Below are 24896 nucleotides of genomic sequence, written 5' to 3'. Positions count from 1 at the left end.
TATGAAAAATATCTATACCTTTATTGTCGGGTGGACCAAATAGATAATCTATATATGGTTGTGTACGAATTGTTTGAACTTTGCACAATTGACTGAATTTTGAAGTGCAATTGTTACATATATGCGGGGGGCAACCCCCTGCAACCCCCTACCCAAACCATATATATATATATATAGGGGCAATTGGGCAAAGATCAATTCAAACCCTTGTAATTCCGTCAATTGTGCATTCGAACAACTGTGTTCGAACAATTTGGGTAATACCATTTTCAAATGGATTGTGTCCTCCAACGTATTCCACATCTTTGAAATGTAATGTCCACAGCTGTGCACTTCGGAAACTTTTTGGGCAGAGGGCGTCCTGCGTCGATGACATTGGGTCGATGTCCCTCAAAGGCCTCAATCGCAGCCGACGTCACAGGATGTTATAAATAGGACGCACAGCGCCCGTAGCGTCAGTTCTGTTTTTTCCGCAAATGTGTTTGCTTCGAGAACTCGGCGTGCCTCGTGTTTTTCATTGTAGAGATGTCTTCTTCTTCGACCCCTCCGACTCTGCGGTCTGGCTTCAAGACTTGCCGGGACTGCAAGTATCACATTTGTTTGTGGTGCTTGGGCGAGAGTCACAACACTGATGACGGTTCAAAATGCCAGTCGCTGACTGCCAAGGCCTTGCGGGAGCATAAGGGGAAGCTTCTGGTAGGTTGGGGTTCTAAACCCAGTAAGTTCCGTAAATCTAAGTCGAAATCCAAAGGGGTGTCCACCGATGACTCGAGGGTCGACTCTCCATGTCGGGAGGAGGCCCAGGGTTCTCGGTCCCATAGTGGTTCCGGCCATTCTTCTTCCTCGTCGCGGCATTCTCAGAAGCGCCGTCACTGGTAGCCTTCCCCGTCGTCCTCGGAGGATGGAGCCGCAAGGAAAGTTGCCCGATGAAGTCCTCGACTCTGGAGGAATGGGCTGCCTTTAAGGAGCAGATGTTGGCCATTTTTCAATCGCAGGGCACAGTTCCGGTCGCGCCTGCTAAGGTAGCCGGCAAGGAATGGTCTCGTACCGTGGCTTGCACGCCTTCGGGCTCGGGTCTGCGACGCAAGTCGCATCGGGAACCTTCGAGGTCCCATTCGGACAAGGCTCCGGATAGTCGCAAGAGACATGCTTCCAGGTCTCGGTCCTCGTCCCCGGCGAGACCGCTGCAACCTGCTAAGGGCTCGAAGCTGGCGTCGCCTCGGTCGGCACCGTGTCCGTCCGACTCGGACATCGAGGCTTTGCCTTCTTATCAGCCCCCACCGCTGTCGGACGTCTTTGGGATCTTTGTCTGAAATTTACTGTTGGAGTTCCCTGATCTGGTGGATCCTCCAAGGAAGGCTACTGCTAAGTCTGTGAGGCCGGTGTTGGTCTTCAGGCCCTCTTCTGTCCCCAGGCCAGGTTTTCACCGCCCTCTGGACGATATATATGAAGAAGAAGAAAGGTCTGACTTTGAGGACCCTGTTGAGCATAATGTGGCTCCTGTCTTTTCTGGAGACAGTCAATTGGAGGAGTTGAGGCAAACCCTTCATGATGCCAGTGAGTTGGACACTTCTCTGGAAAGTGGAATTTGGCAGGCCTGAGCCTGGGGCTAATTCTGAGTCGTCATACAGGTGGCTCATGGCTAGGGTCTCGGAGTATCTGGGCTAGTCCAGTCCTCCTGAAGATTTTGTACAAGATGATCTAATGGACACTTTAGATCAAGGTCCATCCTCTGACCTGGTGTTACCTTTTCATCTCACTTTACAGAAAAAGGTGGCAGCTGCTTGGCAGTTACCGGAATCTCTTCCGGCTGTTAACAAATCTTTGACAAAGAAGTACCGCCCTTCCGTTAGCGACCCCAGCTACTTATCCACACACCCCACTCCCGCGAGTTTGGTGGTTCATGCAGCTACGGCCACCTCGAGGCAGGCGGCATACCCTACCATCCCTCCAGATAGGAACGACAAACGCTTCGACGGTTGGGCTCGCAAGGAATTTTCTGCGGGGATTACGGTGTTGAAATCGGCCAACTCCACTTGTGCCTTAGCAAGGTTTTCACACACACTGTGGAACTGTGTTTCTCTAGCGGCTGAGCATATTCCCAAGGGGAAAGAAAGGGATGAGTTCCTTGCTCTGGTGCAGGATGTCAAGGATGCCATGTGCAAATCCCTTCAGTCGAGTTTGGATGCGGCCTACAGTGTTAGCCGGTCCATGGCTGCGAGCACCGTTATACGCAGGTTTGCGTGGTTGCAGAAGTCAGTTTTGCCCCGGATGTGCAAGCCTGTCTTTTGAACATGCCCTTTGATGGCGCGCATTTGTTTGGCAGCAAGGCTGACGAGAGCCTTGAGAGGTTGCAGACCTCAAAAGCTGCGGCAAAATCTTTAAGCACAGCCATGCGTCAACCTCCACCTTTTCGTCCTAGGGTACAGCAGTGAAGGGGAGGTTCTTTTCGTTACTACTCCTCCTTTGGTATAACGAGAGGAGCCGCCAGTCAAAGGGGTCACCGTGAAAGGACCCGTGGTGGTCTGGGAAATAGAGGTGCCAAAGCCGCTCAGGCAGCTACCTCTTTGCCTTAAGGCACTGCTGCAGCCGCTCCAAAACAGTCACGAGGCCATGTCCCATGGTTCACTGGTTGGGTGCAGGCTGTCTCAGCATCTTGAAGAGTGCCAAGCCATTACTTCGGATGCGTGGGTTCTGGATACAATATCCCACGGCTAATGCCTTCCCTTCCTAAAGCGGCCTCACTACAATCCACCGGGGAATCTCTCTTTGAAGCTTCCGGATCCACTCCTTGTGCAGGCAATATTGACCTTCCTAGACCCTGCTAGAGAAAGGCGCTATAGAACTGGTGCCTGTAGCAGAGAGGAACGAGGGTTGGTATTCCCCTTTGTACTGCGAGAGCAAGTGACCCCTGACCGGCCCATAGAGTCAGAGCTTGCTCTGTAGTACTTTTAAGACGAGATAGCTGCACCTTGAGGTGGATGGGGTGTAGGATTTCTTACTCCAACACCAATCAATAAGGACAACTCAATGGTTTGGCAAAGGGGAGTCTCTTTAATGACATGTACAAAAAACAGGGAAACATGGAAATCGACAGTGATGCGATAGCCCTTCTTGCTTCAACTCTCAACGACTTCATGCAAACAGTAACAATTATACCCAAAATTCGTCAACATTGACATGTAGCACTCAAAGGTTTGTCATGCTATTCTATTGGTTGGAAAAGGTAACTTAAGTATAGGTGCTATATCTCTATATGGTAACGGAGTGAGGGGATTGGATAAACACTATCAGGTGGGCGTCTAAGCCCATCCTTCTAACATTACTCTTGTAGGCGTCACTAAAAGTATGACGTCCCATTGGTTCTACGATCTATAGGACCCTAGATTATTTGGTCCACAATGATTGGGTTGGCTTCAACCCCATGCATAAATCTCCACTTTAATTAGCAGCACGCAGGATGCCCCAAGATTCACCCGGCCTCCCCTCCATCAATCAGTACTTTAATGCTATGTGTCACTTAGTTGGCTGTGGTCGGCCTCGAAACTGTAGCTTCTTGTCAGGAAAAGTTATGGTATCTTCTGGTCGGGAGATAGCCAGGCATAGATGCCTCTTCTCGCTTGGCTGGTCACGTGCCAGCACACCGTGAATCTGCTTGGTTTTCCTTCTGTTTGTGCATTTAATTCTCTATTCGGCTTGCCACCTGCCTGAGCCTCCTTATCTCGACCTTCACGGGGCAGGCTGCTCTGTTAAGTTTCGATTCTCCGAAGCTACTGTCCACCTCCCTCTCTTGGTCTGACCTCGACTTCCCAGGCACGAGCTGCTCTTGCTGAGTTTCGATTCCGCCGTCTTTTTGCTGTAGCTGTAGTACAAATCCTGTCCCGTTTGACCTCTAGTAACCTGAGTTAATTCTGCTTTTGTGTAAAGTGGACTCGCACTTCTATAGTGTGCTTGTGGAGGTAGATATATAGGTGGCGCTTGCCGCTCTATTCTTCTAAGCATAGCAAGCCGCACTGTTTTCTTAGCTTCTTGCGGTTACAAGCATATGTACAGACGTTAGCTTGTTGAATAGCTTCATCCTGCTTTACAGTTTGTTTCTTTATATTTCAACATAGTCTCTCCTAAGTTCATGATGTCCTTATTCATGACGTTTTGTCTCTGTGTGTCATCTTTTGATTGTCGTTCCTTTCATCTGTGAGTCCGTCTGGGTCCTCGTGACGTCACCATTCGTCTTCAATTAAGGCCTGTTGAGTTTCTTCTGGGACAGTGTTTAAGTAATCTTCATTTCGTGTCATTTGCTGGAAGGGTTTTCTCAATGGATACCTTACTGTCCATGGTGGTCTGGTTATTGGTACTTCAATAGGTATTTCTCTTCTGATAGGAACTGGGCAGAGCCCTAACGCGGCTCTCGGCTGGTGTAATTGTTCATCATACGTCACATACCTCGCCGTGAATGTTCTTGGTACTTCAAAATGGGCGACTGGAGTGCAGGCGTTATTTGGGACCTCCTCTACACCTTATTTTTTTATCCCAAAGAAAGACGGGGGATTGAGACCCATCCTGGACTTGCGTTGGTTGAGCAAACTTCTCAGGAAGGACAGGCTCTTCACATTGTGCAGATGGTGGACAAGTTTAAACGTGCCCAGAGTATCCCGGCTTTCGAATTCTTAAGGTTGCTCGGCCTCATGGCATCCTGCATTTTTCTGGTGCCAGAGGCCAGGCGGAGGATGAGATTCCTGCAATGGGTCCTCAAGATGCAGTGGTCACAGTTCTCAGGCAAGATGTCGGATCCCGTTCAGATTCCACTCTGTCTCCCAGGATCTTCTGTGGTGGGCCAATGATGGGAACCTGATGAAGGGGGAGCCGTTTTGGCAACCGTGGCTGGAGGTGACTGTAGTGACGGATGCTTCCATCACAGGATGGGGCGCTCATGCCAGCGACTTGACTGCCAGCAGTCGTTGGTCTCTGTCAGAGTCCAAACTCCACATCAATCTGTTAGAGATGCAGGCCATCAGGCAGCCCTGAAGGCTTTTCTGCCATCTGTGCGGGGGAATGGTTTCCTGATCATGACGGACAACACAGTGGCCATGCATTACCTCAACAAAAAAGGGGGGTAGGGTCACTCCCGTTGTGCAGAGGGGCAATGCAGCTCTGGTTCTGGGCCATCCAGCAGGGAATTACGATCTCGGCAATTCATCTGGCCGGAGACAAAAATGCGCCGGCGGGCGCTCTGAGCAGACGGAGCACGGTCTCTCACGAGTGGGAGTTGGCTCAGGAAGTCCTTCAGGAGATCTTCGCGCTTTGGGGAACCCCACAAGTGGATCTCTTCGCCACGAGTGCCACCCGGAAGTGCAAGAGATTCTGCTCAAGGGAATTTCCTCCGAGAGGAGCCTTAGGAGACGCGTTCATAGTGGATTGGTCATTCCCACTGCTGTATGCGTTTCCTCCTGTCCCCGTCATTTCTCAAGTGTTGCGGCGGAGGTTACAGAGGTTCAGTTCCCACATGATCCTCATTGCACCGGATTGAGCCAGGAGAGCGTGATACCCGGACCGTCTACAAATGTCCATCTGCCCTCCACGCCGTCTTCCCTACCGAGAGGATCTGCTCTCGCACAAGGGGGGAGGGGAGGGGAGGGGTCAGGTTATCCATCCAGAGGTCAAGACTCTCAACCTTCATGCTTGGTATCTGAAAGATTGAGGTATACGGATTGGGACCTCCCGAATGATGTGATGAAGGTGTTGCTTTCGGCTAGGCAGCCAGCAACAAAACCCCTATACCGTTGCCATTGGCGAATGTTCTGTGACTGGTGCAGAGGACAAAATGTTGATCCTTTTCAGAGCTCCATTCCTATGGTTTTCTCTTTCTTGCTTTCTTAGACCCACAGGTGCCTTCAAGTAGGTACCATTAAGGGTTACCTGGCGGCGCTGTCTATATTTAAGCGCTCGTCTGAAGAATGTTCTTACTTTACTTTAAGATTCCTTTGATTTCTCAATTTCTTTCCAGGTGCCCGTTTGGGATTTGAATTTGGTTTTGAAATTTCTAATGGGTGCTCCGTTTGAACCTTTGCACTCTTGTCCTTTGAGATTATTGTCCTTCAAGACTGTGTTCTTGGTTGTGGTTACTTCCGCTCGCAGAGTGAGTGAATTGCAGTCACTTGCCTCTAAGCCGCCCTTTACTGTGTTCCACAAAGAATGGGTAGTACTGCGGGTACGTCCTTCCTTTCTACCTAAGGGTAGTATCTGAATTTCATTTGAGTCAGAAGATGGTTCTCCCTTCTTTCTATCCTCTCCTCATCCTGGTAAGGGAGAGGAGCGACTCCATAGGTTGGATCTTAGGAGAGCTCTGAGCTTTTATATTTCTAGGATGTCCAGGGTCAGAGTGGACAATCGACTCTTTGTCGGATAAGCTGGACACCGATTGGGCCAGGCTTTTACCAAACAGACCTTGTCCAGGTGGATTATCCTCACCATTACTGAGTGTTACCGATTGGCGGGTAAGGACCCTCCTGAAGGGTTGCTAGCTCATTCCACTAGGGGAGTGGCTACTTCCACTGCCCTCCAACGGGGAGTTCCTATTAGGAATATTTGTGAGGCCGCCACATGGGCTTCGATCCACACCTTTGTTAAACATTACTCCCTGGATACGATCCATGGTCAGGATATGGCCTTTGGTAAGGCGGTTCTTTATTCCGCCATCTGATTGGGTACTCTAAATTCTTTTTCCTCCTATGTTGTTTCTGGTACTGCTTTGGGAGTCTCTCAAAGATGTGGAATATGTTGGAGAAAACAATCCATTCGAAGAACAAGTTACTTACCAACTGGTAACATTCTTTCGACTGGATGTTCCTCCAATGTATTCCACATCGCCCTCCCAGCCTGCCCCTCTGGAGAATTTCCTTGGCGATTGCAGCTTACATTTCCGCAAGGCTATATGCAGTCAAGCAGGCATTGGATTGGTGCCACACGTTCTGGGGGAAAAAACTTAAACTGAGGCTACGTGCGCTGTGCGTCCTATTTATAACATCCGGTGACGTCGGCCACCATGGAGGCCTTCGAGGGACATCAACCTGACGTCATCGACGCAGGACGCCCTCTGCCGAAAAAGTTTCCGAAGTGCACAGCTGTGGACATTACATGTCAAAGATGTGTAATACGTTGGAGGAACATCCAGTCGAAAGAATGTTACCAGTTGGTAAGTAACTTGTTTATATACAAAACATTTCCTAATGCAATATAGTTATCATCTGCAACCACAACCTGTAAATAAAGGGTTAAGTTTAGTATGCAATAGGTAATCCTTCAGAGTTCTTGCCCTAACTTTCGAGTCCAACCCTAAGAAGAGTGGAGTCTTGTGCTCAACACTACAGTTGTGCGTAAAAAAAACGGACGATCGTGCAGATGAACAAAAGGCAGGTCTTCTTTGTAGGGCTGTTGCAAGTCAGGAAGGGGCCTGAGGCGCAATGAAGATTAAGTTCCTACTATTAGAGTAGGCCCTGCCCTTAGCGGCAAATCAGTGTTAAAGTAGTGAGAATAGCTAGGGAGCACAGGCTAACAAAGCCAAGTTTGAATATAATGGGATACTCGTGCTAAAAACAACTCGCCTGGGCCAGGGGGCCACCGGCAAGTTATTATTTATTTAATGTTATAGTTTGAACACAAACTTTTTACGTTACTTTTTCTTTAAAAAATTGTTGATTCATATGAATTAATTTGTCCTCATGAAGTCCTTTTCTTGTCAACAGTTTTCAGCTGCCATTATTCTAATAATCAATCTTTTGTTTTTGCCAGTAATTATCTGTACCTATTTTTCTTCTTCTCTGCATTGTGTTCTCTCAGTGGGGAGCATTCCTCGAAATAGATTCCTCTGGTCGAAAAGAGCAGAACATTCCATTATGATATGGTATATTGTTTCAGTTTGGTTATGTATTTTGCAGAATCTGCAAAATTTCTCCTCATCCGGTATCTGTTTAATTATTGCAAGATATTCTCGAGTTGGCAAGATATTGAGTCAGAGTCTTAAATACGGGTCTCTAATTTTCCTGCACATCAGACACAGCGGACGTTCACTAATCTATCTTGTTTCCCACTTTGAGTGTATGTTCACCAGTAAGTTATGCAAGTACTCACCGACCCTCAGCACAGTCCGGACCAAACCTCTTTTGTCAGAAGTTGGTAGACCATTATCCAAACACTAAAACAGAGCTGTTTCCATGCCATGCTTTGCACAGAATCCATTAGGATGACCATTTATAAAAACCTGAATCAATAAAGTAATGTTTCTGACTTTGCCCTGCTTTGTTTGGGAGATTGAATGGGGGGGGGGGGAGTAGGTTAGTTTATTAGAGGATATTCAGTGATAACCATCTGGATGTACTAAGACTCTAACTGGCCGATCATGGCATGATTGACAAAATGTGTACATGCCTCACAAGGCACAGAGAGATTTGGTAATGTGCTACAAGTACATTTTAAGTATTGGACATTCGCTGATGAGCAGCTGCTTTCATACTTCTACGGAACAAAGACTTACTACCGCTTGGCATGTAAAGTATACAAGCAGAATTTAACCTTTCTGTTTCATCATGTATACAGACAAAAGCTGTGGCATATTTCCCATTTGAATACCTCCCAAAAGGCGACTGATGTAGTGCTATTTAATGATGCGAAAGTAAACCTTAAAACTTTATGAATATTGTGAACTTTAGCCGTTTGATCAGTAAAAGCATCAGAAAAGGGAAGTGATGGTAAACAATTGTTTATTCTCTTGCCTAACATTGTCGAGTTCTGAAAACAGCAGCAACACGCTGTACTGTAGAGGAGCAGGTGGACGCATTTTCCCTAACTCCCGCCCCCTCACCGCACAGCAGGAAAAGAGCCCTGTGTGAGCATCCATGTGTTATGCCTATACTTCCTTGAGTGTATGAGAGACGATAAGCACTCAGCAAACTGTATCAAATGTACCCTCGCAATGAAAGTGTGCAAGGATGTTGTATGGAAGAATGTCAGCACGCACCATTGGACATCATGGAGAGCTGAGTGAAATCTGATGAGGACATTGTTATGTCATGGAGAAAGTATACAAAGCCATGCTGAAACGATATGAAAATACTTGAGTGACGATGTAACTGAAGGGATAAGGCAAATCTGTATGAAACGATAAAGTAATCATGAATGCAAAAGAAGACAAAGTAACTTGCTGACCAATAAGTGTAAATTTGCAGTAACACTAGGTAGAAAAGATACATAGAAGCTTGCTATAGAGGAATATATAACGTGGCAAGGATGGCCATAGTTGAAAAATGGATGCCAGCTCGTGTAAATATTCAATTCAGCTACCTCAGAAGCCGATCAGGGTTGTAGAGTCAGGAGACGCTGGAAGAACAGCTTTGTGTGCAAAACAAAAGGGAGTCAATGTTGGCTTGGGATCAAGGGTGCTATTTTTAAGGAATAGCTGCAAAGTACGAATGGAGGCAGATGGATAAACCATGGATGGGACATACGTCTCTGAGATTAAAGAAGAACAACACATCTGCAAGAGCCCAGTATTGGACAATTAAAGGTGTATAGAGTTTATATAAGGTAGAGTGAGCAAGTCTCTAGAGGCCAAGAGGAGCAATGACATGCAGTAGCATTAATTCAAATAACAGTAAATAAGAGGCTGAAATGGACAAATTCGTGGTCTCCTCACATGTTACTCAGAAGTTGAAAGCAAGGGCTGTTCATTAAGCCTCGGATGAAGATAGTGATGTGCCTTCACTCCCTTGAATGTCCCAGAACAGAGAACAGGCTACAAGGTCAACTACAGATGGGAAGTTTTGGCTTTTGGCCGGTCTGATGAGAGATGATGGACTAATTGGAAAAGTAGGGAGTAATCTGACATGATCCAAGCACCTGGGTTTCGGTTTCCTTACGTGCTGCTTGCTGAGCCTAAAGTCCAAGGCTGGGTAAGAACGCCAACCAATCAGTGGGTCTATGGGAAATCCTGCTATACAAAGTTGCATAGACCAATCTGCTGTCATTTTGTTTGCTATAATCAGTATTATACATATTTAGAGGTAGTTTGAGGGTTGTCTTACAGATGAGGGACACCGAATGAAATATTAACCCATATATATTCTATAAATAGATATGTTCCCCTAACCAATCCCTCCTGCTAATACGTTTTATGGTTTGCCTCGTAGGATGACGTCATAGATGACGCATGTTGGGGTATAAGACATGTGTAATCAAGTTTGTATGTGAGTATGCAAGCATCCGTCTGTTTGCCAATTGACCCAGCTTTATTAAACGAAGAATAAAGTAATACTTTACCATATTCCTTGAGTCTGTCTGGTTATTTGGTCTGAGATCCTTATTGGTAATTCCATATAGCAAAAGAGATGCTTCAAGGTGCTAGAGCAAAGTACCATTATACCACCATAGGTGTAATGAGAGGTCGGAACATGGGGATAGTTCTATGTAAACAGTTTCTGGGGCCGCCAGAGCAACATGGTGTGATCACCAACTTCTTGTTGGGTGTTATAAGGGCCTAAATAACTCTAGCTTGTGACAATGAGGCACCTGTAAGTTTCAACATTTAGCAGGACATGGCTGTTAACTGCTAACCCTCAATATTACAGATATTCACACAAATCGACTACCACGTCAGAAGTTTCAAGGCTTTCATTGATATTTTCAGCAGATGTTACTGGAAACCCTTTGATGCTCTAAATTGGTCCCTACATCTTTACTCAACCTCCACGTGGCCTCCCTCCACCCTAGTCCAGTCTTCACTGCTTCTCTTTACGAGCTCCCAGATGTGACAGCTATCAATCAGTGACTCCCTACTGTCTTGTCTGGGGCTCCTTTTATGTGAAGTACTGAAGCTGTGGGCTTTTCTAACTATCTACCAACGTGACCTCATAAGGGGTCTTGGTCTTCGGATTTTTCCACTTTTGATAGTCTGTCTTCTAAGCTCTCACCCCTCTATTTTCTCTCTCGCGCTCTCGTTTGTCCTTTCCTTGCTAGCCCCCTCTCATTCACCTTTCTCTACCCCTCAGGTCCTTTCTCCACACTCTCTTGCGCTCTCCCCTCAGCCTTTTCTGCACCTCTCTCCCTCAGTGTCCTAATCTCACCACACGTCTTACTACTTGCTCTCCCTCCACTACTTTCCACCTACTCTCCAACCTTCTACAGCTACCACTATCCTCCCATTACCCCCCGACTCTCATCTCTTTTGATCTCTCTGAACTTGCACACTCTCTAAACGTGTACTCTCTCCCCTTCTATATACTCCCTCAAATCCACAGAACACTGCAAGCTGCTCTGTCTCAACTGGTAACACTCTCTTTTACACACAATACATTACTTGCACTCTCTCAAAACACTGCCACAATCTCTCCAACACTATTGGTCCTCCAACTTCGCTTACGACCTCACCCTAAAACTCTTCAATTTGTTGTGGCCTGGATGGGGGTTTCATAGCTCAGCCGGTCCCATTCTATTGCTCCTTTCTTCTCCCATTGGCTTTCCTAGTAACCTATCCCGTCGGCCAAATTGTGTGCTAGATCTTCCCCCTGATGTTGGGCCTGGGCAAGAGAAGTTTCAAAAAGGTCTACTTTGCCCCACCCTCGTTTTGATCTATAGTTGGACTATCCAGGATATTGCGGCATAAATGTAAATTTTGCGGCACAAACATTTTATTTATTGCAGAATATTTGTGGCACATATTTTGACTGGAGGGTGAGAAATTGGCACATTGCAGGACATTTTACATTTCCTGCCACAATATCCTGGAGGGTCCGTCTAGTGGGATCAAAACTACTGCCAGTGCAAACTTTGTTCTTGCTTCTTCAGTCTTTGACCGGTAATGCTTCCTGTCGCTGCTTGCCTGTTGCCTGTTGGGGAGGATTTTTGTTTTGTTCATCTCACGAGTTGGATATTCTGTGTTGTTGGGCTTGGATTTTTTTCAGTTGCTGTCCGGGCGTTTCTGGGAATGTGGTTCTGAAATACAGTGGTACCAATGTTTTCATGCGTGTTCAAGCATTCTGGGGAGTTGGTGACTGGGGTCCCTCTCAACTCCTTCACACAACATCTGGGGTAGGTCAGGCTCCTGCAATGCCCTGGTTGGCTGCCTTCCCTAGTTTGAGAAGGGTCCTTGCTCCCCTCCAACATGGTCAGGATCCTGACCGTGTCACAGTAAATTAATGGGTGGCTGATCAGTAGTGAGTCAACGTTGGATGGCGTTGCTTTCTGTGAGAATTATGGGCTGTTAGGAGCTGAGGTAAGGAAAAAGGAATTGGTAAGAGATGATATATTGTTTGGGTGGTGATCTCTCCAGGTTTGCAGTTATTGCAGGTACACTACCAATTCCCATTCTCAGAGAGAAACGTTGCTACCGTTTCAGCGTGATCTAAGAAGTATGTGGAGGATTTGTTTCAGAACTATTTGTTGTAGGGATGAATGTGATTGCTGCAATAAATTCCTTGACAAACATGAACGTTTTTGTGCTCAAATAGGATTTTGTCTTACAGAATTGGCTTATGGTGTTTTTATGCTGACATTTTGCGAATATGGTCATGGATATTCAGCTTGCGTTTGAACATTTTAGATTCCTCTCCTGCATTCTGTTGGCTTTTCTGTGTTTTCCGTACTGAAGAAAGAAGGGCAGTATAAGTTGGAATTGCTGTGTTTGGCTGTGACCTTTTGAAAGCTTGGAGATGTGAACACTGATCTGATCTTTGCTGGGGTGTTGCTATGTAAAACCGGTGTTTACGTTTCCTAGATTTTCCACCTCGGGAATTATGGGTGCATTTCTGCACATGATGTAAAAAGGCTCAGTAGTCTGGCATGTAAAGCACAATATGGATGATGTGCTACTTAACCTCTCACACATTAATTGTGAAAGGGCCAAATTCATCTCTTGCCTTGTTTGTGTTGGCTCTTGCAGGATTACATGCAGAATGTGCATGGGAAAGAAATCGACCTCTTAAGAACAACAGTGAAGGTTCCTGGAAAGAGGCCACCCCGGGCTACCTCTGCCTGCCCACCCATCTCCAGCCCCAAAACCAATGGCCTCACCAAAGACATCAGCGGCCTGCAAATTTCCCCCAATGCTGGTAAGACCAAATTCTTGATGTCAGCCTGCACCACACCGTCTTACTGTGTGAAAGACCATGCTTTTTACTCCAGGCATACATGCGATCTGCAATTACTAGTGAACACGAATTCAGATCAAGATGGACTGCTCATGCTATTACTGCCAAAGTCCCTAAAATTGTATTATCAGCAAACATATGTGGATCAGTGCATTGAAATGAAGCCCAAATCTTCATGATTTGTATACACGAGTCATAGCAGATGTTTATGCAGAATGGGTGCCCCATTTCAAAATATCCATAACATGCAGAGGTACAAGTGAGTCAATGGTGGGATTCGCTAGACATGAAATGTGTATTTTGGCCATAAGTGGCTTTCTGGTCTCATCACTATGCACCTGCAGCCAGTGGTGGCTGGAGAAAGTTTTAACTGGAGGGACATCAATGTTGCTGTGAAATATGCAGAAGATACCAAGAGTAGCGAAGCACAAACCAACTAAGGGGCGTTCGGGCAGTTGTCACCCGGAGATTTTTTAAATAATGTGTTAAAATGGTGCATTTTGCAACACACTTTGTGAAACATTGGGTAAAAAGCCACATAGTTTGCAATTGCTTTTGTAGGATAACAAATGAAAAAATCCAATAGATGCTCTTCTCCAGCATTGGATTTTACATAGATTCACATGCTTTGAATATTCCCTGTCAGGCTGGGAATCCTTGGTTATCTGCTTATTACTTCATAGTTAAAATAAAAAAACAAGGTGTTTTATAGCCTATCCACCTTGTTTTGGGTCATTTTGATACCAGCCAATGGGATGTTGAGTGCTCAGCTCCACTCCAGGAGGTTATTTTCAGATTCTAACCGCCCATCCTGCTGAGATGAATCATCAGGCTTCTCTCCATATTTTGCAGAGAAAGCCTACTACAAAGCAATAAAGATTGCAAAAATGTCTCAATTTTAGAAAAAGCAAAAACAACCCTTCAGAGTCTGTGCCATGTGTGTGATTTAAAATGTTTTTGAGGAGACAGGCACGAGGGACAGTATCTTCTGCCTATACCCTCATATTATGGAGGACTGAGAATTTTGCCAGGGATTCAGTTCTAAAACCCTTCAGCAGAGGCACATACGTCTGGTTTGTTTGCTATATGAGGGAAAATACCTCCTTCAAAGGCACAGTCCTTTAAGAGTGTGGCTATCCGTACCTACAGAGAAAAGGCATCCGCAAGCCATAAGAAATCTAGGCCTGAGGAAAGACCTCAAAAACAAGACAAAAGGGGAAAATCCATCCCTCTATCACTTGAAGACAAACGCACTGACGTGCCATCGACTAGCACAAAGCACTTGAAGTTATCCTCCATGAATAAAAACAGGCTTCACAAGTAATGATGGTTGCTATGGCCCCGTGGTCTAAAATGTCAGCAAGCCCACAGCCGTAGAGACCATTGTCAATGACCTATGTGACAAAACCACACCAGTCATCGAAGGGGATACCACACCCATCGTCGACAGCCTCCATCATAACATCACTGTCGGCGACAGCATCCTCGAGACATTGTTGATGAAACCAACAGAACCATCTGTAACATCACCGTCGATGGCAGCCTAATTGAGACATTCGTCGACTAGGCCCAACAGAACAGTCGGCAACACCCTTATCAATAAAGACAACTGCATCGTTGTCGAAGCACAAACTCACAGCGCAGCAGTCGATGACCCAAACTCTGGCAATGACTCGCACGTCGTTGGCAGATAATATAACCATAAAGGTTAAAACTTTGTTGACTGCTGCAAAAGAAACCTCTTCAACAAAGTGACAAGGAGATTTGTCAATGGTTACCTCAATTGCACCCCAAAACAAAGCCTAGAAATGAAGACCCTCCCCCAGATCTCACACAGGAGGAAAAGAAAGGAAGACAATTACCAAAGATGACGGTCTCCATTTGTCATCTGAAACATTATGCCAGACCAGATTGAGGCTGCACAAGGCCTTTCACCCACATTTTCAGATTCAGAGGATTCCCTTATGGATATACAACTTCGATTACCACAGATCCCTCCAAACACGCGGGAGGAAGGGAGGCTGCATACTCTATAGCCACTGCCTCCTTCTCTACATTTGCTACCTTTTACCTGCTCCTGATGCTCCTGTCCGAGAAGCGTCTTGCATCATTGCAAACGCTGGTGTCTGACCTCAGTAGATGAATTCCTCTAGCATTAGACCAACCGCACCGCAGGTGCCAATAACTACCTTTGCTCCGATTCCCCTATTGCAAGGTCTGGGGGACCCTAAGCCCCCAAGGCCGAGAACCACGTCCCAGTAGCGGCCTACAAGAAAGAACACACCACCACAAACACAACGGGATGGCACGCCAGTTCCTGCAGACCAGGAGAAAGAAGAACTGAAACGGGGCCAATTACGGATAAATAATCTGTATCATCTCAAAATGATTACTGGCGGGAGGACCCAGATCCAAAGGAGGTCTTTCTGAATGCCCCCAAAACAATTGCCTCCAGATAAGATGGGGCCGTTCCACCCCATGATAACAAAAGCATGTGATACTTTTGGACTCTTGCTTTTTGATCATATGAATAGGCGCAGAAAATCAGTAATATATCTGTACCAAATTGGAGCGTATATGGGAGGAAGGACACTTTAGAGCCAGCGCTGAAAGGGCCCCTAGAAAAAACAAATTCTGTTCCAAAATTCCTCAGTAGCCAACCCAGAGTCAGTGGTCTCAGCAGCAGCTAGGAGAAAGGCAAATGCTCAGTGCCCCTAGGAGGACAATGGGCGCCTTTTGATAAATATTCCTGGTGTGAGACAGGTATGGCATAAAGAGAGGACACAGACAACAGAATTCAAGTTTAAAAGAACTTTATTAAAATGTCAGGATGGTTTAAGGCCAACTTGCCCTATAGCTAAGGTAGGGATTTATTCTGCCTAAAGAAAACAAAGGGATGTCTGTGTCTATAAGTCCAAATCAAAGTTCTGTGTCCAAAAACCTATGCTTGCCCTCACATCTAGAAATAAACTGTGTGGGATTCTTCTTAACTAAAATAGTGTTCAAATTTAAAGTCTCAGCTGCTCTCAGGGCCTTCTATTTCAGTCTCAATACAGTTCCAATAGCTGTTTGTTTCGCCAATGTTCAACCAGACCTTGAGGTTCCCTTCCCCAAGACCACACTTCTCAGTTCCTTCGATTCTCAGGGCTCCCATCCCCGAGATTTCAATGTAGTACTTATTCTAAAGTCAATTTTTCAATGCAAGAAAAACAAGTTCACTTTATCTGCCTTCTGGCTTGCTTTATCAATTAGTTCACAGTTCTCAGTGGCTTACTTAAAAATGTTCTTTCATTGTTTAGAACTCCCTGGTCTGGACCCAGTTATCAGACCACACTGTCCACCCATAACAGGTTGTGCGACCACAAGTTTCCCCTTTAGGTTTGTTTGGTGCCTCACAGGCTCTTCTGCCTTGGGCTTTGGGTTACCCACACTTCTCTTTTCTTTTGGCTAGTGCAACCCTTTTCTGCACCAGTCTTTGCTTTGCCACAAGTTCATAATTCTTCCTCGCATTTGTAATTCGAATACTTAAGTATTTGTTCAATTTGCCACTTGCTGTAGGTTGCTGATAAACAATTTTGCATTCACTATGTTGATTTAACTTCCAACTGTTCGTTTGGTATTGAATATCACTTGCTCTTAATCAAATAGCAGTTTCCATTTAGTTTGGTATTCAATGTAACATGCTTTCACTCAAATATCCATTTCCATTCAGTTCCTAGGATTGGTCACAATCTGACTGCAGCAAGACAAAAGTTTAGGGTCTCACCTGAGGATACACTTTCTCTTCTCTTTGTCTATATTTCGTTTGCTGTGTGTATTATTACCACTGTGCACATTTAGCATTTGTTCATGTTTACGATGGTGTGAAATCATGCTATGCACATGCCTTTGCTTGAACAGCTAGGTATTCAACTGCGATTTTTTTTTTTTTTCGTTTGTCTAAATATGTTGCTCGCTGCATTCACAAGATTTATGTTTTTGATACTTATCATTGGTTTGTACTTCCCAAATGTCCTACAGCCTTTATTGAAAAATAAGAAATAAGCCATTGGGATAGCCAAATTGACGAAAGGCTATTCCATGGTTCCAGGTGTTAGTTTACTTCATTTTCTCTTGTAACCTTGCCTTCCTAATTCCACCTCATACCATAGGAGTGGTCCACATGCCGATTTCCCTACACCAATACGGTTTTTCATTTTCAAAAAATAGAAAATCCTACAAAATCAGAAGTATGATCAATTGACTGTTGGCGGTTACCCCCATTTGTTACATTTCCATTCAGTTCGGCCTTCAATATAATTTGCATTCACTTGTGCTTAAGGACCGCTGCTTACCTGCGGTCCCATGGGAGCGCTCCGGTCTTGCAGTGTACTCGGACACTGGTCACAGCAGCCACAACCGTGAAAGCAGCTAACGCCTCAGTAATTATGGCACAGTATGAGACAGAAATATGGCACTGAGTAGTGCCAACACTACAACACCTGCCCAAGGTGAAATCTTAAAGGAACGTAAGACCCACAACACCAACATGCCATTCGAGTGGGAGGAACTCTTTGGCAAGAATATTGGTGAAGCATTAAGATCATTTAAAATACACACTGACATGGCAAGGTCATTGGGTTATCTTTAGGCCAGGAAAAGCAATCGGCCGGCCTTCCGGGTGTCACAGCAAGAGATGTAGTCATCTGGAACAAAAGGAGGAAGGTTGTACCACCACCAATCTTATTCCCAGGGGTACAGAAGAGAATATCAGGGGGGTTCCACAAAAAAAAAACTATCGACTGATCGGCCAGTGCAGATATGAACTAGCACATCCTTGTCGCTCCGGGCCCCACAGGGTTTGAAGGGTACTCAGACTCCCCAAAATAAAACAAGTGGTGAGACCTGAGTGCACCTACAGAGAAATGAACCCCCCCCCCCCCTTCTCGGCGCCGCAGGCGTAATCTGAGGTCAAATGGATCACCACAAGCGATGCAACAGCTGTGTAAAGGTGCTCCGCAGCCCCGTGCTGCCCCGGCCCAGCGGTAGAAGACCAGCTGTGCAGAGATTGAGCTGCGACCCTCCTAACTGGGAATCACACCCCAGAGATATTCTTGCACCAGATCGCAATGGCGAGGTACCTCTCGACAATGACCGGGCGAGTGGCGCCAACGGGAGAGAGAACATCAGCTTGCTGTGGTGGGGCAAGCTGGAGCCTGAGGGGAGCAGGCGAGTAAAACTTGAGGTGCCCCACTCAGAGATCGGAGTGGCGGCCACCCCTCAACCCCCCAAAAAGGATGGGCACATAGCTCCATCACAAGTGAGGGTGTCCGTGCCCGGCCAAGGAGCCCGTTGGAAACAGGGGAGAGCAGGTGCAGTGGATAAGGGGCAGAAGCGCTTAACAGCGTGAAGGTGAGGGCTGAGTTTATTGGACAGCAGGCCCCGGAAGCGCCAGTCACTCTGTCTTTCGGCAGTAGCTAGGAGCCTCATGTGCCGAGGGGGCTTGAGCCGCCACAGGAGATGCTGACTCTGCTGGGGATGGGGAGCTTTTGAGGCGGGGGTCGCACCCGGTGCCGGAGAAGCATCTTGTTGATAACCGGTGGGGAGATTCTTCCAATTCACCACAGGAGCACTGTGTGCATCCCACCCCTGACAAGCAGTACTGGCACAGTGCTGCAGAGCTCACTAAGGGGTGAGGGGAGTGAGCACGGAGGAGGAGATGACCCATCAATGTGTAGAAGTAGCGCCCCCATAGACTCCTTCCCACTGACCCACCACAGAACCAGAGTGGCTGAGTCACTGCCCAGCATTGCAGGGAGGCCACGAGAACCCCAAACACTCTGTGGGTTCCTCTAACTAAATAGCTCGCAGATAAAGGAGTTCGGTACAGGTGGGGCTTTCCTTTTCTCTTTCGTTTGAATACTATGGCACCAAATAAATACTGGTTACAGAAGATGTCAGCAGAATATCTAGTGAACTGTTTGGGGACATGGAAAATGTCCAAGGGCTGAAACACCGAAGGTATGGACAGAGCTCCCCTGGTAAACAAAGGCCCTGGGACAGACGCCGTATTAGGGGTCTCCGGAAATTAAAAACATTGAACACTCCTTCACCAACTCCTTGAGGCAGGTCACAAAAATCACCCCAGACAATAGGGCGACTGGGGGGCAGCGCCTGCCAGCTTAATAGAAATATTGAGGGTTTTGCACCACGTGGGTGGATGAAGGGGGTACTGGAGAGTAATGATGGGCGTGCGTTGGTTTGTAGGCTTCCCCCGGTCAATACAAGATCTAGTCTCCACGCTTAGTGATGTCAAGGTATGAGTAGAAGGGGGGCTCGAAAGGAGGTGTTTTTTGTGGTAGTATACCAGTGGATTTCAGGTGGGCCGGTTGATGGCCTGACCGGGGAGGTTGACGGATATGCTTGCAAGGCAAGGCGCTATATGGTGGGGATGGGGGGGGGGAACTGTGAAAGGTTGTTTCAAGTTGTTAGGTTGTTGGGGGTGTTGCACATTGCGTTTACACACTGCATGGTTGATTGGGAAAAACTATTCAAGGCAGTGGACACCCAGTTCTGGGGCGCACGGTTCTGGGTTAAGCTTGGAGGAGTTAGTTGGATACCATGGAAGGGGCTTAATGACTGAGCTAGGTGCAGTCCTTAAGGTGGGCTCATTGAATGTACGGGGCCTTAACTCTCCTTACAAGCAGTCTCTAACAGCCAGAGAATTCAATCATTTTAAACGGGACCTGATTTTCTTGCAGGAAACACACTGGCAGAAGGGCAGGGGAACAACTCTTAAGGCAAGTGCTATACAGTCAATTCCCTGGGCGGCTAACACTAACAAAAAGAAGAGGGTGGCGATAATAGTTGCAAGCAAGTTGGGAATGGAGATTGATGCAATACTGAGAGACCCTGAGGCCCGTTTCATCTTCATTAATGGCAGGCTAAGAGGCAACAAAGTTGCGGTGGGCTCAGTTTATTGCACCAGTGAGGATCAGGTAGCATTTTGGGAGTCGGTGAAAGGGAAGCTCCAGCAATTTGCAATCGGCCATTAGAGGTAGGAGGCAATTTTAATATGGTCCTCGACCCGAAGGACAGAAAAAGAATGGTACTCCTGCTGGTCACCCAGATGCTCCAGTCTCAGCGTTTTCAACAAATGAATGAGGAGCTCGGGGTGGTGGATTCTTCTACCAGGATGGGGAAGTGGTGACCCCCGCCCCCTTTTACTTTTTACTTCCATGTCCATGGCTCCTACCAGAGAATGGATTACATTCTGCTGGATGCCATCATGAAAGGTAGGGTCACAAAGTCTTTGACTGAGCCCATAACGTGGTCTGACCACGACTTAGTAAGGGTGACAATATGGGGCTGGAAAGAGGGAAGCATGGGGGGGGTCTGCAATGACCTCCTGCTTAAGGATACGGAGCTTGCCCAAGGTTTATTGACGATAATCAAGGAATATTTCTGATTTAATACAGGGAAGTGAAAACTCCTGTAGCGTGGGAGGCCTTCAGGGCAACGATTAGAGAGGAACTTATAAAGATGGGGGCCCGAAGGAAAAGTGAACAACGGCACTGAAAAGGGATCTTGGAAGTAAAACTGAGGCTCTAAAACCGGGGAGTGTTCGGAATACCGGCTTTCACCAGCAGCATCGGGGAAGCTAAAATAATACATAGCCCAATTAAACTCGTTATTGCTGCACCAAACAGAAAGAAAATTGCTGTTCCTAAGACCGAAATATATGGAAAAGTGGGAGCGAGCAGACAAGATCTTAGCCTGGAAGATGAAGGCTAGAAGAGTGTTGATGATACGCACGAAAGAGGGTACAACGTTCCATAATGGCAAACTGATAGCAGGTGAATTTAGAAAGTATTATGCACGCTTGTATACAGCGGAATAAAGAGTGACGGGTCGCATATTGATCAGTTCCTGGAGGGCTTACCCATTCTGGGTTTAGCAAGGGAAGTTGTTGAGGCTTTGGAAGCCCCAATAACTGACGACGAGGAGGTGGTTACGACCATTGGTAACATGAAACTGGGGGACAGCCGCATGAGATGGCGGCTTCACGGTTAGATTCTTCAAAATGTTCTTCTGTATTGGCTCCATTTATGGCAAGAATGTTCAGTTGTGCCCTGGAATAAGGAAGACTCCCCGACTCACTGCTCGGGCTCTCATTGTCTTGATTCCCAAACAGGGGAAAGACCCGGCCCTTTGTCCATCCTAGAGCTTATCTCCTTTTTAAACACAGATGTAAAAATGTTGGCAAAAACTCTGGGTAACAGACTTTAAAGGGTAATGCCGGCCCCTGTGCATGGGGACCAAGTGGGTTTTATAAGGTGGCGTCAAGGCTCGGACAATATGATTGATCTTCTACTCCACGCTCAGACTACCGATTTTGACGCATTCCTAATATCCAACGACTCTGAAAAAGCATTTGATCGGGTGCAGTGGGGATACATGGGTAAAGTGCTCCGGAAAATGGAGTTTGGAAGTACCTTTTGCTGATGGATCTTGGCCCTGTAAGGCGACCCTGCCACAAGGGTCTTGGTTAATGGGGTTTTATCATCTCCTTTCCATCTCACAAGAGGTATAAGGTAGGGGTGCCTGCTCTCGCTGCTGTCATACACCCTATCAATGGAACACCTTGCCATTGCTATAAGAGAAAACCTAGCGATCAAAGGGATCTAATGCGGCGAGGTGGAATTCAAACTGTCGCTCTTCGCGAATGATATCTTTAGTTACTTGGTGGACGCCCGCCATTCGCTTCCCGTGCTGTTGTCTCAGATAGACCTTTGGCCGGTTTTCAGGTCTCAAAACAAATGTGTCAAAATCCAGTGTGCTCCTGCTAGGTTCCACAGATTCCGGGATAGGGAAACTTAAGTGCATCAACTCTATGAAAGTTGAACCCATACAGATGAAATGCCTGGGCATAGCCCTGTCAAGACGGCTCGACTTGCTGGTAGAACTTAAATGTGCTCTTATTTGAGAGGCGATTAGAGCAAACCTCACTCTGTTAGCTCCCTTAACGTTATCATGGTATGGCACAATGACTGCGGTTAAGATGAATAATCGTGACACGCCTGATATATAGTTCTTCGGCCCCATCATCGGAACTCCTAGAGTCCTTTAAAAACTTGAATGTGATGGTGGCTAGGTTTATCTGGCAAGGGAAACGTCCCAGAGTCGAGAGAACTATGTTAACCCTACCAAGAGATTCAGGCGGTTTTGGCTTCCCAACTTCTATTATAAAGCAGCCTAAATAAGGGTATTGCTTGAACTCATGCGGGATGACATGGGTAATTATTGGACGTACCTTGAAGACATGTTCACCCACCCAAAGAAAGTTAGAGACTTCTTGTGGTTGCAACGTAAAGCTATCCTGATCGAGGTGAGAGTGATCTCTTGGGGGTCCTTTGGTCGGTGTGGAAGAAGAGGCATGAATGACCAGCTCTCCTCCTGGCCGTCTCTGCTTTATTCGGTTTGGTGCCCCCTCCCCCCCATGGAACTTGGGTTCCCATGGTTTTCGACACACATTTCGGGTCAGATAGAGGCTCGGAGAGGGCTGGGCAGCTGTTCTTAGAGGGCAAGTTCAAAGACTTCGAGGTGGTGGCGGATATGTTAGGGCAGGAGACGATTACTATGTTTGATTACTTCCGCCTAAAGGGTATTTTTTTGACCCTAGATGGCATGCCAAACTCTCCTACCCTCTGACCCCCTTGGAACTCTCCATTTGCAGTGCTAACTCAAGGAAAGGGATAATATCCAAATTGTATAAGGTCATGGTGTCAGCTGACATGACTGGGAGACAGAAGTTCAAAGTCTATTGGTCCCATCAGATCTGTGCCGATATTATGGAGGACACCTGGAAGAGAATATATAAGGTTATGTTTCATGGGAACCTCTTCACTGCAGCTATGGAGCATCATTTTAAAATGCTCCATGGTTGCCCTCTTAACCCCTTAAAGTTATCTAAAATGTACGGTGGAGTTTCCCCCCCACCCCCCTCTGCCTGAGAGCATGTGGTCAGGTGGGCACGCTATTCCATATGTGGTCGGAATGCCCCAAAATAAAGGTATACTGGGCTGAGGTTCTTGGCTGGATAAGGGAAATGGTAGGGGTGTCAATCAGCTTGGACCCGATTCAAATGTTGATGGGTGTCTAACAGGGGACAGGGAGGAGTGTCGATTCCCGAGAATGTGGGAGGCTATGTTGAGGGCAGGGCGGTTGATGGTAGCCCAGAAGTGGAAGAGCCCCACCACGCCCACAATGGCGGAATGGATGAGCAAGCTGTGGGATATGTTTATAATGGAGAAACTCACAACATTGGTTAATGACTGTTTCCAGCTTCCACCAGGACTGGGGTTTGTTTTTGTTGAAATGGGGAAGCAGTAAACCAGTGCTGTAGATCTATGGAAGTTAATCGACTGGGAGGTATTGATGAAGTTGGTTTGGGGTCTCCGGACCTTGGATTTTACAGCACCTCCACGTGGGGGGAGGTGGGAGGAGGGAACACGATGTACACATGTTATTCAGCTGATACGGTACTATAAAAAGGTATTTTTGGGTGTATGATGAGACAGCTCCACGAACTGTGTGGTATATGCCCTTTCAGCAAGATGTCAATGGAAAATAATTATGCAGTGTTTTAGTTAAAAGTTTGAAGGGGGAGAGGGGACAGAATGCAAGTTAGGCATTGTGTACATTACATGGCTTGTATTCTCACTCTTTCGTAACAACTAATAAAGATAAAAGTTTTTTTTTAAAAAGACTATTGCTCTACAGTAAGGCACAAAGGTTCAACATTTTCAAGGGCCAGATTTGCTAAACGGCAGACCTGGCTCACTAAACGGACAGCCCCAGAAGCACCCCAGTGGGAGCCCGTATTACTGAATTCTACAATTGGCAAAAATTGACATCGGACGATTGGGTGCTGGACTCAGTAAAAACAGGTTATACCCTAGAATTCAAAGCAAGACCTCGAAACGTGCTACCAACCAAATAGGAGGGGATGCAACAACAATTGCTACAATAAGTGGAAGCCATGGTTCACAAAAGTGCCGTCCAAAAAGTCCCCGAGAGACATTGAGGTTGTCCTTAAAGACGAATACACGTTTTGTGCTAACGGTACCAACTGATTTCCCCTTTAACTCATCACTTATGCTACCCACATTTTTCAAAATACATCTTCGCCAGCAGGAGTTACTATGAAAAGGGTGTTAAAATATTACATAGACAGGACAAAAGCTTTCTGCCAATGTACACAACTGTTAATCGATTTTGCACCACAAAACAAGGGAAAGACGATTTCGAAGAGGGAATTATGCGACGGATTACATCAGCGATATCTTTCTGCCACATGAATGCAAATCGTCCACATGCTCACTCTACTAGGGCGGTGACCGGGCATCCCACTGCAAGACATTTGCAAGTCAGCTACTTGGGAAGTGCCACACAAGTTTGTCAAGCACTATTGTTAGGACTTGCAAGCGAGAACAGAGGCCAGTGTGGGACAAGCAGTGCTGCAGAACCTGCTTCAATAACATGAAATCTTACTACCTGCCACCATCACTATGCACAGTCAGACATAGGCGATGAACAACAGGACATGTTTGAAGATGTTTTATTTTGATAAACTAAAGAAAACTTCCTCTATGTCTATGATCGATTCCCGGCTCTAAAAACAAATAACAAGCCGGATGTTATCCAAATAAAGTCTGTCAAACCTATGCTCTCCTAACATCTGCTCTCCCACAGTTAAAAGAAAGTCAAACTAAGATTTAT

At 46.4% G+C, this 24896-nt stretch overlaps 1 protein-coding gene across 4 annotated transcripts in view; it reads left to right on the top strand.

Moving 5' to 3' along the window:
• The window catches only part of AGAP1 (ArfGAP with GTPase domain, ankyrin repeat and PH domain 1), a 1778872-nt gene that overhangs the window by 1245523 nt on the left and 508453 nt on the right, over nucleotides 1-24896 (top strand). For all 4 annotated transcript variants that reach the window (XM_069615994.1, XM_069615993.1, XM_069615991.1 and 1 more), the window contains one exon: nucleotides 12929-13097. In XM_069615994.1, the coding sequence (XP_069472095.1) occupies nucleotides 12929-13097 (169 nt within the window). The remainder of the gene's footprint in view (nucleotides 1-12928; nucleotides 13098-24896) is intronic.

The sequence above is a fragment of the Ambystoma mexicanum genome, chromosome 9, assembly GCF_040938575.1.
Source record: "Ambystoma mexicanum isolate Mex_15411 chromosome 9, UKY_AmexF1_1, whole genome shotgun sequence".
Classification (NCBI taxonomy): Eukaryota; Metazoa; Chordata; class Amphibia; order Caudata; family Ambystomatidae; genus Ambystoma; species Ambystoma mexicanum.
This window is presented reverse-complemented; position numbering and strand designations above follow the sequence as displayed.